Consider the following 20,535-nt stretch of genomic DNA (forward strand, 5'->3'; position numbering starts at 1 on the left):
TATGGATGGATCTGTTGTAAAACAAAATTCACTATTCAGCAACATATCCTAAAAGCAAAACATTTCTGTAGTTTTGTTTTTGCTAAGTCTCCTTCATATGTAATTAGTGTAGATGCTAATCTCCCATGCAATCAATTTATTATCATCAAGTTCTAAGAATAAAGTGGAACTACATAGTGTGAAGGGCAGTTCCTATCTGAACAAGTTCACACCACTGTACTGCAGAAAGTATAGTGAACATTTAAAATGTTCTACTCAATACATTCTTTTCTAGGCAACACAACACTCCTTTTCGAAAAATGTCAAGTAGTGAATTTTCACAAAGAGAAAGAATCAAAGTTAAAGTAGGTCATGTTTTGACTTCATCAAGCTCAGCAGTGTCCTTTTATGTACAATTATGTCATTCACAAAAAAGAGAAGAAAGATAGTCTTGTGGATAACACACATGAGTGAGACAGTCTGTAAATCTGGGTTCCATTATTAGCTTCCAAATGACTTCCTCTTAACTCTGGTCAGTCAATTCTGTACTTGAGTTTCACCATCTGTTACATGGGAGCAAATAATACCTCTTTTCCTTAAAATCAGACTGTCAGACTAAATAAATTTCTGTTTGCAAAACACAAAAATTAAATGTGGGCTGGCTATTAGGGCACTAGCCTAGGACAGGTCTCACCTCCAGCAGAGAAATAGTGTGAGACATAGGAGGCAGTACTTACTTGTAGACACAAAAAGAAAAGATTAGTTAATATATTTCTGTAACAGCACCCCCCCCTTCCAAGCATGGTGAAGAAGTTGCCTACAAAACAATTATATGCTCAGACACAGGAGAGAGCAATACATTTGATGCAATGAGTAGCAAAAAGAACTCTGTATCTTTAATCACAAACACTGCAGGAAATACTTTTTTCTCAGAGGCAGAAATCTATTCTTCTGCAAATTCTTCAATTTGAGCTTAGAATTATATGAGAAATATTATGAACATTCAGCACATAAAAGCAGCAACAGTATTTGGAATATTGCCACACAACACCATTAGCCATGATTCCATGGATTTTTTTTTTTAATGTTCATATTAATTCTCTGTGGAAGTTATGGGCAATGTATCAATACATATTAATGTAGTAAGTCAAAGTGTATGAGAGACTAAAAAGCTCAACTTTGGCTAGCAAACAGACACAGCATATCAGTACCTTTTCCTCAGTCCCACTCAAGCTGCTTACAGCTGTGGACATAATTTTTATGGTTTGCTTGTTATCAAGCAGATGCAATGATGTGTCTTGTCTGCAGAGATCCAAAACTTCAGCAATGCACATTACAGTATTTATCTCTGCAAAGTACCAACAAAGATGTCCTATAATACCAATTCAAAGCATACAATGTCAAAACCATTCAAAATGCCAGTGCTTAAGAGAGCAAGAATAATATTGTTTAATTCCCCATAATCTACAATTACGAATATCTCCTTTCACTTCCACAAAAGTGGAAGCCTTTCCCTATCACGCTTCAAATCTTACAGATATTCCTAACATTTGTATTCGAAATATGTATCTAAACATCTACATCTCCTTTATTCAGTTGAATCACACTCACCTTGTTGAGGATCTTTTCCCCCTTCATGTACCAGGTTGATATAGCATATCAAAAAGTCATTAAGATATAGAAATAAGTTATGGAGAACATTATCAGTTCGGAACAAAAAAGTTACAAGAATGTTATATCCTAGCACTTCGAAAATCTATACAAAGGAAGGGGAACCCCTCTAGCTTTCCTGCTTCCTCCTACTTATTTTATATCACTTAATAGTATATATTTTTTCTTGAATAGAAGTATCTTTAGCCATTAGAATCAGTCAACAGCTGTATAGTTAATAAATTTTGTTCTCCTCGAATGTTTGATCTACTTAGAAAACAATATTGAGTACAAGACATTGTGAATGCGTTTCCATTTCTCAAAAATACCCCATTTACTAGAAATAAAACATTAAAGACAAGGTCTACCCAAAATAAAAAAGGGCATACTTTACTGCTTATTACATCCCATTACATCTAGTACCTCAAACATTAGTATATTTATCCTTTTCCAGACAAAAGACAGAGGGACAGACATTGGATGTAGTTTCACATCACTTAAGCCAAGTCCAAGGTGCTGCCAAAAGGGGTGGCCTTCTCCACATTCTTCTTCCCCTCCCAGCTGAGAGTTCCCACACTCTTCCTTGTTCTTGCACTAACATGCAAATAGCCAGTCAGCCTAACTAGGAATGGAAAATGGGTGAAAATTAACTCTACAGAACAGGAGCAGCACTCAGGCAGATCAGCTATTTGATTCCAGGCTGATCATGCAGCCCTCTATGCTCTAATGCCAGTATCATAAACTGTGATGGAAGTTTCAAGCAATTGTGAAACCATTCCCTAGCCCACATAGAAAGTCTCTGAAAAAAGGAGCTACTGAGCTTGGTCCTCCAGTTTTTGGCTAACTTCTGGACTATTCTACTAATTCTGCAGAAGTACACTAAATTCCCTGACAAAAGAGTGAAAACAGCATTCACAGAAAAAAAAAAGTTAAATTGAAAAAGCATCTAGAAAGTAAACAGTATTTTTACTTTGACTCATAAATGCCTACAGTACTTTTGAAGCTAAAGAGAAATAAACTAATTTGAACATGATATAAAAGTTAGTTTCCCCATAAGAAACAATATGGTAGAATATATCATGTAGGTAAGCTTACTTTCAGTGGTTGCTTTAGAAGTGAAAGAGGTAAGAATATATCATTGGTCCCTAAAGTTCTGCCACTACCTTCTTTTAATTTTGCACATCAAGTCTGAGTTTCTGATTTTTCTCTGTTGGTAATATATAGAATTTCATTCCAAATGCAGTCTTTCCCCCCGCCACTGTTTTCTACTAATATTTCCTTTTGCATCTTTCTCTTGCTTAAAATTTTGTACATCTTCCCAACAAGTGGTCAGCTCGAGTTTTAAAGAAAAGAAGTATCGGTATATTTAATCACAACTGTTACGCCAACATGTAATAAGCAAGTCTTTAATAGCAATCAATTGTCATACAGGCTTTGCAAACTGGCATACCTGACAAGGAGCTAGCCAAACTACCTCTCCGTAGCTTGCAGTCATCTTGACTTAACTGACGATGGAGCTTGGTTTTTCCAGTAGACGAAAAGATGTCAGGATTGCTAAGCTTTCTGCAGCGTAATGGAGTGGACTCCGTTATCATTTCCTGTACAAAGAAAAACAAGCGGAAGTTTGTTAGTGATAGCTAAGTTGTCTATATTCTGAAGTATACTATCTCCAAAGTATAAAACCTGAAATTTAGAGGTTTTTTAATTATTGTTTTATTAAACATACGGCTTAAAATTTTAAGTTTCCTTCTTCTGTGCCACATCTCCGTGCAGAAAGACACCAGAAGTTCCCAGTTAATCATGGTTCTTGAGCATTATTGTTATAAGAATTGCCAACAGTAAAGGTCAGAAAAAAAGGCAATTAAGCAACAACAGTTATTTGCTCATACAGTATGTTGGAAAAGAGACTACTGAAAAATCAGGCTAAAATAGATGCTTTGACTAAATCTAACTCCTGCTAAAGCAAAGAATATCTGCTTTGATTTACTGAATATTTATTCCATCCAGTAGCATAAACTGTTGTGATATCCTGTTTTACCCAAAACTCCTATTATAAGATACTGTATAGCAGCTCTACTACAAGACTTTACGTATCACTACATAATAATCCATTAGGACAGAGATAATTCTTTGTGGAATGTCTTTATTATTACTACAAATAAAATCAAACATATGTGTGTTAAAAACACTCCCCCAGATACATGCTTATTTTACAGCATATAACAAATATATGATAAAAACAGAAGTAGGTAAAACAGCAGCTAGTACACCCACAGTGTTTTAAATAGTTCTGGAGGTGTCAAATTAACTGTGATTTTACATCTGAAGAATTACAAGCGTTGTTATCATGCATGGATTTAACAATAATGTGAAGCTTTCTATTATAGCCCCTACAGATGCACTTGGACAAGTTCTCTCTTCTCTATAGTTGTGCAACACATTACACGTTTCAACGGATTGCTCCATTTTGTTCAAAATGCCTCTCATTAGCACACACACACAAAAGAAGTCAGAATTTACCATCTCACCCAGAAAATTATGGCATTCCAGGTTACAAGCAAATTAGTTAAAATCTCATCTAGTTTACGCTCGCACACTCTCTATTCTGCAGTTCTACGAAATTTTTCAATAGCTAGCTACTTTCCTAAAGTTAGTCATATCCCTGTTAAAAGGCCCGACGCACCAGGCACTACCAGGTCCTTCCCCTCAATGCTGGCTGCCCAGGTACTGCCTGCTAACGTACATCACTAGAAAAGTCAGTAATCTCCCACCCTCACCCCACAAAGTCCATTCCCACGGTTGTCTTGCCTTCAGCCAGTGCATTTAGGCTTCTTCAGGATAGAGAAGCACAATCCCACCTGTAACACTGATGCAGCAACAGTACTTGCTCTCCCTACCCCTTCACCCCCCAGTTCAATAAGGATGGTGGAAGAAGAAGGAAGATATTCAGAAGTTAGTGCTAGCAGCAGCAGTGCCTACCCACCCAGCTGCTGCCCATCATTGCCAAACACATCCTCCACTTAATCTGCAGCTTTAGACCACCCCCTTGACACCCTGTTTCTCCTCTCCCCTGCCCCCATAGCTGTGCTGCCAGAAAATGGAATTTGGGGGAGGGATGCAGGAAACACCAGGAAATAGAGAGAAGGCCACACTTAACTTTCTTTTTTTGGGGGGGGGGGGGGAGGAAGGGGGGCTTCTTTGCTTCGAATTCCCATTCACAGACATCTCACACATCTTGATGATGGTTCAGTGAGAGAGCTTGCCTTGAGAGGCACACCTTACATCACTAATAAAGGTGCAATAAATTTAAGTAATTAAAGAGAACAGTATTCCAACTCTCCAAATTTAAAATGATTAAAAATCTAAAATTAAAATCAAAAATGTGTGCTGACCTGGGATTTCTCTTTGTTTGGAGTTTTTATTGTTTTTTGCTCAGGTGCACACTCACCTCTCAGAACACACATAGGCACATAGACACACACACACACACACACCATCTACCTTTCTCAGTCAACTGCAACAAAAAAAGAACATTCATTTGGGGCACCAATGTAAGGAAAAGCACAGAAGTCAGAAATGAAAGTACTGTAAGACAAGTCATCTTGCAAGCAAATTAGAATCACAGAATCAGTAAGGTTGAAAGGGACCTCTGGAGATCAGCTAGTCCAACCTCCCTGCTCAGCAGGGTCACCTAGAGCATGTTAGACAGGGCAGCCTGGTCACTCTCGCAGGGAAGAAATTCCCCCTCACGGTCAGGCTGAACTCCATGTGCTTCAATTTCTGCCCATTGCCTCTTGGCCTGTCACACAGGACAACTGAAAAGAGTTTGGCCCCGTCTCCTTGACACCCTCCCTTCAGGTACTTATACACATTGATAAGAATCACTGAAACAAGGACTAACATCACGGGAAATAAAGATCTCTGCTCTTTGTCATTTTTCATTAGACCTCTCTGGGCAGCCTGGTCCAGTGCTCCATCACTCTCACAGGGAAGAAATTCCTCCCCATATTCAGGTGGAACATCCTGTGCTTCAATTTCTGCCCATTGCCTCTTGGCCTATCACATGGGACAACTGAAAAGAGTTTGTCCCCTTGACATCCTCCCTTCAGATACTTACAGATATTGATAAGATCCCCCCCTCAGTCTTCTCTTCCCCAGGCTGAACAGGCCCAGCTCTTGTAGCCGTTCCTCATGGGGCAGATGCTCCAGCCCTCTGATCATCTTTGTAGCCCTGCGCTGGACTCTCTCCAGTAGCTCCATGTCTCTCTTGTACTGGGGAGCCCAGAACTGGACACAGTACTCGAGATGAGGCCTCACCAGGGCTGGGTAGAGGGACAGGATCACCTCCCTCGACCTGCTGGCAACACTCCGCCCAAAGCACCCCGGGGATACCATCAGCCTTCTTGGCCACAAGGGCACATTGCTGGCTCATGGTCAACTTGTCGTCCACCAGCACTCCCAGGTCCTTCTCTGCAGAGCTGCTCTCCAGAAGGTCAGCCCCCAGCTTGTACTGGTGCCTCGGGTTACTTTTCCCTAGGTGCAGGACTCTGCACTTGCCCTTGTTGAACCTCAGGAGGTTCCTCTCTGCCCAGCTCTCCAGCCTGCCCAGGTCTCTCTGAATGGCAGCACAGCCCTCAGGTGTGTCAGCCACTCCTCCCAGCTTGGTATCCTCAGCAAACTTGCTGAGGAGGCACTCTGTCCCCTCATCCAGGTCATTGATGAATAAGCTGAACAGGATGGGACCCAGTACTGAGCCCTGGGGGACACTGCTAGCCACAGTCCTCCAACCAGACTCCATGCCACTGATGACAACCCTCTGAGGTCTGCCTTTCAGCCAGTTCTCAAATCCACCTCACTGTCCAAATTCTGTATTTCGTCTCTCGTCTTCCACCACTTCCCCCCCCATCCAATACAAAGACAGACGCATAGCCTCACCAACAAAAAACACTGCTTACTTCCTTTCCCTTTTCCCCTTTAAGGTCTCCTAGAGTCTTTTCTTCTTGGTATAACAAAAGATAATTACAGGTTCTTATTATTTCTTCCGGAGTTACAGTAAACAAATTTTGTTAGATCTGATAATACCAGAACGAGAAGTGCCCCGCTGAAGGGAGCACGTGGAGTGCCGGCACCAAAGGGCACACCTTTTTCTACCACAATATCCGCTCAGCTGCAACACCCTGCCTACACACGCCTCTCGGCCCTGAGGCCAACCTAATGGTACGTGTTGCTTCTCAGGATGTCCTTCCACATGCAGCAGCGCCACATTAAGCAGTTGCTTCCCAGCAATCATTTACACTACAAAAGTACCACAGAGATATCACAGGATCAGTGGACTGGTAACAGTTTCTCACACCAACTAGTACACTCAGGCTGTCCACTACAGCAGATAGGGCTAGTGCATTTTACATATGGAAAACTCCTCACAAGCTCTTTCTACTAAGCACATAAAACACTTGGTCAATATTCAGAAGACTACACAGTTGTTGAATGTTTTGAAGAAAAGGACCCAATAATGCTCTGCAGGTTTATACAGGTTAAACGTTGCCTTTTCCTGACTTTTCAGACAAACAAACCAACCAAAAAAAATCCACTGCAAAGTTTTGAGACAGCCTGCAGTTGTTAAAAATGAGAGAGACAGAGACAGAGAGATACACTGAAATACAATGTGGCCAATTTAAAAACCCATTTTCTAGGTGCTATGCATATAGCGGGGGCAGGTTTAGCTCAGTCAGAGCATGGTGCTGCTAATGCCAAGGTCGCGGGTTCAATCCCGTATGGGCTATGCTGAGGGTTGGACTAGATGATCTCCAGAGGCCCCTTCCAACCTCACCATTCTATGATTCTATGATTGTGCCAGCAAAACACTGAAGAGGCGTGTTTTAATTTGACAACAATAGAGCTATCTTTCCTAAGACTGTAATTTTACTCATCTATCAAAACCAAGCTTTAGTATTACAGTTCATAGATGAAGTACAAGGAAATAACAGTATGGAAGTTAACAGTATTAAAGCAAGATAGGGGAGGGAGGTGGCCAGGGAAACAGGGAGAAAGCTTTCCTTGTCCCAAAACATGATACATAAGAAGGACAGAAAGATCTTATACAATCTTCCAAATGAATGGTGAAGGAAAACTCCTTGCGGTAGAACAGTAAGATTTTGTTTACACGCTTTCAAATGACTAATCAGACTGCTAGACCAACTGGTTGAAGAATCAATTACATAGCACAAACTGACAAAATTTTAAAGGACTCAGCTTCCACTTTCAAAGAGAAAAATTTCTTACGGCTTTAGAAATCAAAGCATTAGTAAGTATGTAATACAAACACATTACTAAAACTGGGTGGAAAGAACTATGAGCACCTCTCCTTTCTTTCCAAAGGTGACAGAAAAAGCTTCTTAATTTACTTTGGCCTTGTAGCTTTTGCCAAAGCAAAAACTAGGCTTACACAGACAGCTGAACTTCACAAATCTTATGGCTCAAGATAAGAACGTCATACAAACCATCTTGATTTGCTAGGCAGAGATTACTCCTATCCAGTCCCTTCAACAGTATACAAAGGCTTGCTCACATAACATGAAATTGTGCGATACAAAGAATGGCAATAGATCCTTCCTCAACAAAAAGCAGCTCCACATTTTGCAGCTCAGTCACTTACCACACTTGCACAGCAAAAACATTAAAAAAGTCGTGGCACTGGGGGGGGAGGAGGGGGGGAGTCTGTTTCTCTTGCCTGAAATCTCACGTTAGGGTTACTGCACTCAGTGAGACAGAGAACAGAGCAGACTTGCTGCAATAGCTGTAGCCAAAAGACGAGAAATCTGAAGTCCTTCCTGGTGTGTAAGATTACTCCCATGTGTCATACTAAAGCCCTGCTCCAATGACTTCAGAACACAGGTACAAGGAACCTGCTTGGTCATCAACTCTAAATAACACCTCTTTTCCATTCCATCAAACAGGAAGAGGTTCTAAAGGAATTCAAGTAAGAAATAAAAAAAGAAGCACATACACCACTGCAGTGATTTTTAAGCAACCTAATCTAATTGCTTATCTTCCGTAACTGTTCATTTAATGATGCTGCAAAAGCATAGCACAGTACTGATCCTTAATCTAAAAATGACATGCAAACACTGCAACCGTAGATGCCTGTCAAAGGAGTAAGTTATCTTCTTTGAACTACTACATGAAGTATCCCACAGTTAAGAGACTGATTATCAACAACAGATGAATTTTAGAAAACCCACTTAAAACTTGTCTGTGGAGCCTACGTTTAAGACCTAACAGATTATACAAAGACATGAGCCCTTGCTTACCTGTCATCATGTTAAGCATAATTCACGAAATGTATTTACTGTTAGCAGTCAATATTGCATGACTATTAAATCTCTTAATTTACCTAAAGCTCTTTGCAAGAAAGAAAATATTTAACTGTGATTAAGGAACATTCAGATCTCTGCAGGTAAAGACATGTTAAATTATTAGCTAGAAAGAAAAGCTGTATAAAAAAGTTTTTACTTAAATAGTTATTCCACGAACAAGAAAAATGAGAAATTTCTTTTTTAAAAAGCATAGTCATCTAAGATCAGCAGGAAGTGAATTCTAGCAAACTATTGAAAAGAAGAATGAAAATTAAAATACAGTAAATTAACAAAGAATACACTACTATTACTTTAATTTGTAAGAAGAATAATAAGTAATGCAAATCAAGTAAGAAATAATGGGAAACTGATTTTTTTAAAGCAATAAAAATACTGCACATTGAAAACTAATTTCCATTTTTTAATCCAGTACTGCTCGTCCTTTAAAAAAAATCCTGTTACGTTAGGATTGTGTGCATACACATAAGAGAAGCATTCTTTTTCTTTTCAGTCCCTCCTCCTCACTTCAGATAATGTGTGTACATTCCCTTGACAAAAGATATATCTGATACTATCATTAGGTCTCCACTCTAATACACTTTATAATACACTGAGAAAGAAAATTGAAGGCCTAGAGAAAAGATCATAAACCAAATGTCTGTGTAAGTACCACTTAAAGCAATGCAAGCATACTATTTATGCTGTTATTTAGCACTGAAATTTGCCTTAACTTTCTAGATTGGATATGTCATACTGTGGGAAGAGGGCCAGCAATTTACCAAGAAGCTGAGGTAAGCCCAAACGTGACAAAAATTGTAGGCTGCATAAGAACTTGGAACTAGGACTCTCCTTAACTGTATCTGTTTAACTCATGTACTGCCAGCAGCATCCTGAAGAATGTCAGAGTATAACCTTATTTGATTTTGCTGCCTCTATCAACACAGCCTTTTAGAAACCACAGTATTTTGGTTTACTGCATCAAGAAGACAGAAAAGCTTCATAGACTATATTCCATTTATATAAAAGCGCTGGGTTTTTTTAAGACACAGAAGAATTTACATTATTTAACAGATTTATTAAAGAAATTCAGCAAAAAATCTCAATATTTCCACAAAAATATATAAATTTGATTTAGTATCAATATTAAGCATTCAAAATGAGCAGAAAGCTAAGCACTGTTCATAGAATCATAGAATAGTAAGGTTGGAAGGGACCTCTGGAGATCATCTAGTCCAACCCTTAGCATAGCCCATACGGGATTGAACCCACGACCTTGGCATTAGCAGCACCACGCTCTAACCAACTGAGCTACACAGTAATGTTCTTAAAGAGTTATAAACTGTCATATGCACACATTTAACAAATTTTAAGTATGTAGAGCTTCCAGTGTACTCATCTGTAGCTAAAAAGCAGATTACAAGAAGTTACAAGCAAAATAAATTCAAATCCTTCTTTAAAAAAAAAATCTAGTAGTTTTAAAAAATATAAAGTTTCCAGTGATTTATCTGATACTATGATGTCTACCTTCCCTCTTCTATCTTTCTTCTCCAGTGAGAAGATTTTAAAAAAATAAATAAATCTTCAGGAAACAACTCTAATGTATGTTTGAATAAGACTAATGTATTCTAAGCTTTAATGTTATTTCTCAGGGGAAATTCAAGTTCATAACTTTGTTGCCAAATATCCAGATGCAGAAATATATTAAGTGGTTTGTTAAAACCGGGAGTAAATATTTACAGCTATGTACACTATTACTCCTTTTCTGAGAATCATCAAGTTGCAGAATCATTTTAATCATAATGGAATCAGTCTAGAAAACAGGATATTTTCTGATTACACATGGTGTCAGGTCAATGTTTCATCCTTACTGAAAAGTTCAAACAGTACAATAGCTTACACAAGCAAAGTACCTGATTCTACTTTAAGAGAAGAAAGGGCAGTAGTTCTTAAGTACACGTTGTAAATGCCTAAACCCAGAAGAACTTCATCTACAGAAATAGAAGAGCGCAGCAGACTCCTGTATCAAACTTAAAAGTTCAAAGAAACCACTATAAGACAGAGTACTTCATATAGACTCAAAACCCATTACACATTCACTGGGGGGGGGGGGGCACTTGAACAGTTCGAGCACTTCATCTCTCTACCATTAGTATTCTAACTTAAATATTTCAAAGATTTAAGGTTACAGGTGCATATGGCAGGGAAATTAACTCCTGGCAAGATTAAAAACCACAAACAATTCCATAATTCACCATTTCTAAGTTAGGATCCTGCCTCCTACAAGTTCTTAAAAAAAAAAAAAAAAAAAAAGATAAATATCTTGATTTGTCATAAATCTAAGTGTTGCAAAATATCAATGGAACTTCTCTCTGAAGGCTTTCTTCCATAAAATTCAGAACAGAGAATGGAGGACTGCTTAACGAATCAGGCAAAGAGCAGAAACACAGTGGCATCTTAAGCTGTGCACATAAGAACTATGATTTCATGTTGGCTATAACAAGCAGAATTATCAGTGCATTCTGCAGAATGTCCTAATCCCCAAAAACACTGGTAGTTTTTTTTTTCTTTTTTTTTTTTGTCAACAAGTTAGCTTTCAAAACTCCAACCATATTTACTTTAGCTTACAATACAAACATTAAGTTTTTGTCACATTCAGCAATAAAGAGCAGAACAACATAAAACATCATATCCTATCTGTGTAAATTTTAGCTAATGCCTAAATGTAATCAAGAAACAAAATTACAGTCATCTTTTTTGGTAATGTACATTTCTTTTTTATTTCTACTGAGACAGGTGAGCAAAACCCAGTGATAAGCTAAAGATCCATTCTATTTAAATAAATAAATGTTTCATAGCAATAGAACCTGGAAGAATGTTTCACCTAATTTCATATTAATGAACATTACAGACAGAAAGCTTTGGGCCACATTATCAGTTATATCAGTACATACTAGTATTTGATTCTCAACCCAAAATGATCTACAGCTTTCTAAATCTGACATACAAATAAAATATATTCAAAATTAAAATATTAGCGAAAAATACAGAGTTTGGCAAGTGAACAAAAATACAGTGCATAGAAAATGTGCATGCTGTATAAAAATGACTGATTTAGTAGCAGCACAGAGTTCCAGTCTTCTTTTCAAAAATGTGGACTTTCAAAAGAAAAATGTTTAAAGTTAAGTTTGAAGCACAGTCTCAAATAAAATATCTGTTGGTCCTGTTTGAGATTTAGCCCTTAATGTCCCAAGACTGAGGGGACTAGTAGAGAGAAATCCATGCTCAACTGCTGTTCCAAGGCTTGTTTCAAATGAAGCTGCCTACAAAGAAAAGAGAAAGGTAACTAATGAACCAAACTTTTGCAGGGAATGGGACAGATAACCAAAAAAGGTTTTTTAATTAGACATTCAATGACTTTTTACAGATGTATAACACAGCTTTAAGATGTGATCTTAATTTATAAAGCTCACTTAAATAGTGCAGACTTTGAAGGAAGACTAAGAAAACAGAAAATAGCATAGGAATCCTACTTAGCCACACTGCCTTTTTTTTTTTTTTTTGGCCTTGTTATCACTTGAATAGTACTAGTAGTATAATTATTTGTAGTTAGACAGTCTGAATCCCATTAGCATCAATATAAGGTTAGCCAAATTCCACAAACTTCAGATAGGCAGGAATTTAAGCCAACAACATTAGAGATGGATTAGAGATGGGTATGTTTAACAATAAATCCAAGGAGGTCACAGGAAATTAGCGGCAAAATAAAATCTAATATCCATGGCAAAATGGCCTAGTAAGGGCTAGAACACTATTTGCTAACACACACATGATGAAGAAAGAGCAAAATTCATCTTAATCTTGTGTTATCACTAAGAAAGGTTGCTATTTGCAAAGGGGCTTTTTTTTTAAGTGAAAGCTCCAATTCTTTGCCATCAATATCTGTCTCTGAGCCATCTGGAGTAGTCTCACTTCCTAGCCCAGATGAGATAAAGACATCAATACACTGCAAAAATAACAAGCACTTCTGCAAAGTTCTCCTGAAGAGGAATTCAGTCTGAAGCTCAAAGCAGAGCTGCATGTATGATATAAAGGAGTAAAAATTATCGTTTGATAAGGTTGTAAATAAAATGACCAATGGCTTTAGAACTAAACAAAAAAGGACACACTAGAACAGCAGAACTTTAACCTTTGGAAACCAAACAAACACTTAATTCTAAGCTTTTCTCAATAGAAATCTCAAAATGGCAAAGATAAGAACTGTGAGTTAGTTTATCAATGTCTGCACAAAGAAATAAAGTCCCTATAATCTTGCACAAAAGCTTCTGCTCATCAAGCTGCATAATTTAGTTTCATCTCAAAGAAACAGCGAATTTTTTTTCCAAGGACAAGCTGTGTATCACTTCCCTTCTGCGGGAGAACACAAACAATGCCCAATTGTCAGGTTTCCAAACATCAACAGGCATGAAGCTCAAACTGAAAGACTACAAAAGTAGTGCCTGATAAACTGGAAAAACATTGCTGCTAACAGATTCTTCTCTGTTCTTAAAACAGGGATCAAGGCAAGGGCCAAAGTACATCTAAATGACTAACTAAATGCACAATTCAGCTCTCAGGGTCACATATTTTTGCCATCATCTCAACTGGACCTGTGCAGTGTTGAAGACAGCTGACTAATAAAACGGAGGAAGGGGTATTTGCTACAAATATGTCACTGCATCAATCTATGCTTAAAATGTTTCTTCAGCAATTGTTTTGCTTAAGGTCAGTTAAGCAAAGCAGTTAAGGTATTATGTAATTGACTTATAGGCTCTCCTCTAAAACTGTGACTATCATTTCTTTCTTTGTACTTTCTTTGATCTTCTGGTGCTGTCTAGAACACAGTGTCAGTCCTGATCACTTAATTTCCTTCTAAAGAATTTCTAAGACTCCATGTGACGATTTTTTTCATAATAAAGAACTCACAAATAACACTACAGTTTGATAAGAATCATTTTAGTGATTCAAATCTGGTTTTAACAATGAAGCAGACCATTTTTAAGATGAAGTTATCTTGTTATGGGGCTTCTAAATAACTGGGGTCTCATTATCTTTCAAAGGACAAAGAACGCCATCATAACCAGAGCTTTTGCTAGCCCTCTCAACAAGTCCTCAGTGAACAGAAGATATGCATCTACCAGAAGAAGGCTAAAAGAACAAATGTTAAAAGATGATGCAAAACATTCAATTACTTCACTGCCTCTCAGTGCATATTTTCCTAAGTAGACCCGTAAGTCTCTATGACATATTTTTCAGTCCTGTTTTCCCAAGAGTTTAACACTTTGCTCATATTAGTGAATTTGAATTATTTCTCTCATATATCTTTTTCAGAAAGCTCTGAAAGCCATGTGCAAATCTGTGCACTTTTGCCAGTTTGCATACTTGCTTTCTAATGAAGAATTGTATTTAAAAAGAAAAGTGCAAAGAAATGGAATATGACGATTCTAAACTGTATGTTGTTCAATGCGAAGAACAGGAAATCCCAAATTTAATCCCTAGGATAACTAGAAGTAAACATGCACAGGGAGAAAGACTTCATGGAAATATGGAACCACGCTGTCCTAACTGATTTTTACATCATTGTGAAATAGAGTATAACTTACAGATAGGTGTTTATACAGTTCTTCTGCACCTATGTAACTCAGTGTCTTTAGAAAAGCATGCATAAGCAAAAGTTTCAAATTCTCTTTACTACACATAGTACCAGGAATGCAAGTTAAAAACCTACTTTTTTAATACTCATTTGTATTGAGCTCAAAACATAACAGGTATGTTTTTGAAAGATAAAAACATACTTGAGTATCAGCAGATCAACCTGGAAGTACTATGTTCCATAAAAATCTTCAGGCTTACCAGAATGCAGCTAAAGAACATTTTCACAAGTTTTCACCCCACAGGCAGCACTGAATTCCCCCTCCACCTTTCAGCAGTTGTACCATTTGCATTTAGCTTTTGTTTGGCTAGGTTAAAAAAAAGAAAATGAAGTATCTCACGCGTGGGTCCAACTCTACACATAACTGAGTCTTCATTAAGGTTATGCTGCAGCCCCCAGCGTTCATTTACCATTTTACCCATTCTGCATTCTCTCTTCTGTTATGAAGGAAACAAACATGTTTTAAAGCAGGCTTTGAAAAGTCTTTCATTATAAACCAAACAAGGCCATCAGATTGTTTCAATATAGTGGTATGCCACAGAGCAACTCCCTACAGCGAAGAGAAATATCTACCAAGAAAAAAAAAATGGGGGTGTGTGTGTATGTGTATGTATGTATATATATATATATATATACACACACACGACAGTCACACACACACACACACGACAGTCACACACACACACACACGACAGTCACACACACACACACACACACAGAGAGAGAAAGAACTTTCCTTTGAAAGGAGAACTTTCCTCTGAACTTAAACAGTTTTGTACTTCATTGCTAAAAGGCAGGGTTTTGAGTGACCACAGACACAGCTTCTTTCTCCAAAGCTCTCCAACTGCTTTTTTATCAGGCTGCAAATAACAGCCTGTATCACCACCAAAAGACATCAGCCACAGCAAAGCATCATTTAAACTGCGAGTGAAATTGTGTAAGATTCCACATCACTTGTCTGTTTAGGTACTGTAATTCTTGAAGAACAGGCTCTTGATAGGCAAATAAATCTTTTTGCTTTAGTAGCCTCAAATAATCCACTAAGCTGGTGGTCTTCAGTGCTTCCTTAACTTCAGCTAACTCAAGTTTTGTGAACAAGAACTAAAAAAGGGTAAAAATATCACATGATTTAAATAAATGCCTATTGTCATATGTATAATAAATCACAGCATTTCTTAAAAGCACCAAAGCTATCTTGGTTTATGGAGTGCAATATGCAGCTCAGCCTTAATGGCAAAACAAATAACCGGCAGAAAAATGAAGGATTGCCTTTTCTAGCAACTCTAAGAAATACCTTGTCAGGTAGGACAACATTCAAATTCTTTGCTACAAGCAGGCACGTAAACTTGCCCAAGAAATAAGTCAACATCTAAGCTAACAGCATATACCTATTTCTTCAATGCAATACGCATGGACATTACATGATTTCCTGAAATGTACAGTCATAAATATATCCACAGGCTTCCTGAAGCCTTTGTAGATGCTTAACTTCAGCCTTTGACAGCATCCCATTGTTATCATCAAGTACACTGTAATGAATACCAAGCAGAAGCAGCTTTTCCCTTCAAGCTAATAATTGATTATGGTTATAGAAACAAATAGTTCCACAACAAATTCAGTCATTTCTGATAAAGAACTTCTGCTGGCTTGCATACTCCTTTAGGTCAAAAACTGCTGAACTCAGATACAAACCATCAGCAATGTGAACACCTATATATCCATAATCCCTCCACTGTCTGCTTAGCTGTTCTAATATGTAAGCCAGATACGAAAGTACTGACACAGTATTTATTCTTACTGTATGCTCGTGACAGGATATTGAGATCTCAAATGAACAAGCTGAATCATCCCCACAAGGGTAATGCAATGCCTACCTACGTATCAATCGCAGCAGCAAATGATGTTCATCCATTAATATTTAACTTTTTTGAGAGGGGGTGATATTTTGGGGGACCAAGACAGATGTGCCACATGCCCTTTGGCTCTATTTTGTTGTTAGATAACAAGCACACTGCAGAACTGGTCACTTGACTTTACACCCCTTTTGTCTGCTTCTAGATGAGTCTTTTAGCTCAATGCTCTTATCTAGCAAGCACACTGCAGAATTGGTAACTTGACTCTACATCCCTTTGGTCTGCTTTTAGCAGAGTCTTTTCTTCAGCCACGTTATTTTCATAATTCTAGACATTAGTATGAACATACAAGCCAATATAGAGTGACGTGTTACAAGTTTAAGTTGTAACAGTTGAAAGTTGTTTATTCCTTACTCACTCACTGAAATGAGAAAAAGAGCTAGAAGGCCAGAAGGAAAAAGGAGACAGGAAGAGAAAGTCTGAGGTCTAGCAATAGCAGCTCCTAGTTTTTGTGGCATGTCATGTCCACGGCTGGTAGTTTAGGAGTCTTTACCAATGTCCTCCATAAGCCTCTTCTCTAGCTCCTTTGATGAAACAGGCATAGGAGAGAACCGCCCTAAAAATTAGCCCCAAACTGCAATAATAGCCTGGAACACATAGCTAGAAATATTTACGTAAATAAATGATTCCTGATCTTCTAAAAGCTCTACATCCTTTCTTTATAAAAAGGGACATTGATGCTCATGGAACATAATTGGCTACTTTTATTTATATTTTGATTTTATGGATTTTTTTTTTTTTATGTATTAAAAAAACTATACCTCATTGCAAGTACAATCTGCATTGTTAATGGTATGTCTGTTTGATACTGTTTATCTGCTTGAATTCTGGAAATATACTTCCATTTTCTTCAGATTAAGTTTCATCCCAGTTTGTAGGTTTCAGTATGGAGTTAGAATAAACAGCTTAGTGTCGTGATCTGTTGATGACAGGGTTCATGCCTGAGGGAGCAGAACAACTGCAACAGAGCTCTGATCAACTGCCTGAGACACACTGTGGTACAGATAGTTCAGAAGCAATATGCAAACTAAACTCCAAAAACTTGCTACTTCACCTATCAAGCAAAAGGGAAGCCTCATATTGGAAATCAAAGAATCCCAAACTGTTACACAGTCTACATGCAGGGCTTATCACAGTAGTGGATACCACCTCTAGTAGCACAGATGGCACCTAGGCAGAAAATTAAGAAAAAAAGAGAAAACTTACTATATTTAAAGGACAGGAGTTCTGACTGGGAGAGAAAAAAAAGATCTCTTAGATCTCCAGGTTTGCCATGCAACAAGGAAAACACTTTAGCAGTTTCTTTGCAGCCGCAAAGAAAACAAATCTGACAAGGACTCTGGGATTTGGCCAGTTTCTCCCTGATGGTCACTGCTTTCCAAGCTGCGAATAGGCTGAAAAGTCAGTGGAAAAGATCCTTTGCCATTCCTTAGTTTGTTTTTATATACATATACACATACATACACACACACAAGATAAAATGGAGATAAGCTTTCCAACTTGCTGTTTATTAAGTAGTCTTCGACCAATTAATGTCACGTCCTGAATACAAGGAGTAGAAATAGCCACATAGGCATGACATTACAAAACTCTTCCTCACATGACACACCCAACCATGGCAATCCAATCCCCAGATTTGTAAAAAAGACTGCCACTGGAATACTGCCTACTTTTGGTACACACACTCCAAAACCAGCCGGGGAAAAGTTCAAAGCACTAGAAAATGGCATGTGGCAAAAAGAACTCAGTTTCTCCTGTTCCAAATGAAGATAAAGTTCACATTTCAAATACTTATACATGGAAAAGATATCAGATACTAGCATTTTTACTGCCTGTGCTAGCCTAGGCATATTCCACAGCTGAAAACTGGAAGTTAGACAAAACAAGCCTTGAAATAAGATGTGGTATAGTTTCCTAACTGCAGGAATAATTAAACATTGGCAGAGCTTTCCAGAAGAGGTGACATATTATGATCAAAGCCTAAAATAAGATCAATTTCTATGTGAGATGTTTCAGTTTACCTCTCAGGACAGTTCCACAGACTGCACATATGGGGAAATCATGCTGGATAGCCACAACCTCACTTTTGGCTTTGGGACCTATGAAATTACAAAATTTCAAGGGGGAAGACTTTTGCTACCCCTAGAAGATTCAGAGCATTACAGTTCCACATGTTTGTAACAGTTAAATGATTTGATTTTAAATCAGTTAGTTATCTTGTTCAGATATCAGGACATACTTTCCATTCAACACAGAAATGGCAAAATGTACTGCCTGGAGGATATGCAAGATCCCTGCTTCTTCAGGCACACCAAAATTCACAGCTGAAAGCAGTCTACCACACTGACTGCCCTATAAGAAAAGAGTCCTCCAGCATAAAGATAACCAAGAGTAAAGAGATTTTTCACTTTTTTCCACATTTTGTATGTGGCTTGTCTGCTGCCATCAGCTTAGTATCTCCTACATAATAAATACACGTGCAACAAATGAGCTTTAATAACATTTCAGTCTGACTCTTGGTCAGCAACAGCCAGGCTAAACTTTATACAATACCAAGGGTCCATCTAACCCAAGATCCTGCCTCTAGCACTTGCAGTCCTTCTTCTAACCTCTCAAAACTTCTTGTTGAGATTCTGCTTGATTTTCTCTTCATCTCTTTATCATCCTAAGAGGTCACATGAAGTGAAACAGAACCTATTCATTAATCTTCTGCTGGCTCTGGTCACTCACAACAAGAGGAAAAGGAAGCTTGACAGAAGCACGGGTGGAATGCTGACAGCCATGGTGTCTATTTTTGTTTCATCACCCTGCCATGTCTCTGAGCAGAGCACCATTGGGCAGCACTCACCAGTTCCTTGAATGCCTTCCTAGAGCAGTGAATGTTGTCAGAGGATATTCTGCTCAGCATCCTCCTTTTTTGTTCTTTCACTCTCAACCTCCATCCCCCTAACCCTCCAGCATTACTTAGGCTTTTCCCAGATCTGTTTATTCTCCCCCTGCTTTCAGGGGAAGGAAGGATTTAGTTTTGCTAAATCAGCCTAATACCCATTCCTCTTGGAAAAAAGTCTACATGAATAGCCACAAACATCCCTATGGACAAGTAAGGGGAAGCATAATGTGTTTGCCTTGTTCTCATGTTCTCCCAGACTCGTTACTTTCAGCTCACATTGGCTCTGTTGAAGGTTACTAAATACTATGAGTTCAGCTGAGGAATTCTCCAAGTACTTGCACTCTGAATGCTTTTTGCATCCGTAAGATCCTTTGGCAAAAGGAGTTCCACACACCTATTATCTTTTGCATGAAGACCCACCTCCTTTTAAGGCTGACTCCCACTTTAATATCAGAAGAAACAAACAGCTGTTGATCCTGATCTACCCTCTCCATACCATTCATGGTCTTGGACACTTCCATCATAATCCCCTAAGTTTTATCTTCTAAATACTGAACAGTGCTTTATACAAGAACACTGACCTTTCAGTTTAAGTAGAAAGTACTAACAAAAGCAACTGACAAATAGAAATTATGATCCATTTGGGGTTTTTCCACAATAAATATCACAATGTCTTAAGCTAATTCACAAGAATGATATGGAAAGAATCTAATGCTTAAAATATGCCTTCAGATGCCTCCTAAGCAACAATAATTTTCCATTTAACTTCCATTTTTCTGCTTCAAAGTAGACAGCAAGCATATGATGATTAGGCTGATAATTCATGGAAATTCAACTAGGCTATGTTTGACCATCACCCCATTAGAGGCCCAATGAAACTAACCTGTCATGAGATAAGGAGGACAATTTTACTATGAATTAATGAATAATTAATAAATACAAAGTAAAAGTTTGGAACAATTGGTCTTTTTCACACACACACAAAGAAAAAAAAAAAAAAGAGGATCACCAGTGGAATTCCACAAGGATCTATCCTGGGATCAACGCTTTTAACATTTT

At 38.1% G+C, this 20,535-nt stretch overlaps 1 protein-coding gene across 17 annotated transcripts in view; it reads right to left on the reverse strand.

Moving 5' to 3' along the window:
- The window catches only part of MAST2 (microtubule associated serine/threonine kinase 2), a 196,733-nt gene that overhangs the window by 172,324 nt on the left and 3,874 nt on the right, over positions 1–20,535 (reverse strand). For 8 of the 17 annotated variants that reach the window (XM_062581842.1, XM_062581846.1, XM_062581831.1 and 5 more), the window contains 2 exons: positions 3,080–3,227; positions 1,591–1,611 (listed from right to left, as the gene is read on the reverse strand). In XM_062581842.1, the coding sequence (XP_062437826.1) occupies positions 1,591–1,611; positions 3,080–3,227 (169 nt within the window). Of the gene's footprint in view, positions 1–1,590; positions 1,612–2,052; positions 2,252–3,079; positions 3,228–20,535 lie in introns of those variants that run through there. The other 9 variants (XM_062581834.1, XM_062581828.1, XM_062581832.1 and 6 more) reach the window with 5 other exon arrangements.

Source organism: Rhea pennata, chromosome 8 (assembly GCF_028389875.1).
Source record: "Rhea pennata isolate bPtePen1 chromosome 8, bPtePen1.pri, whole genome shotgun sequence".
NCBI lineage: Eukaryota > Metazoa > Chordata > Aves > Rheiformes > Rheidae > Rhea > Rhea pennata.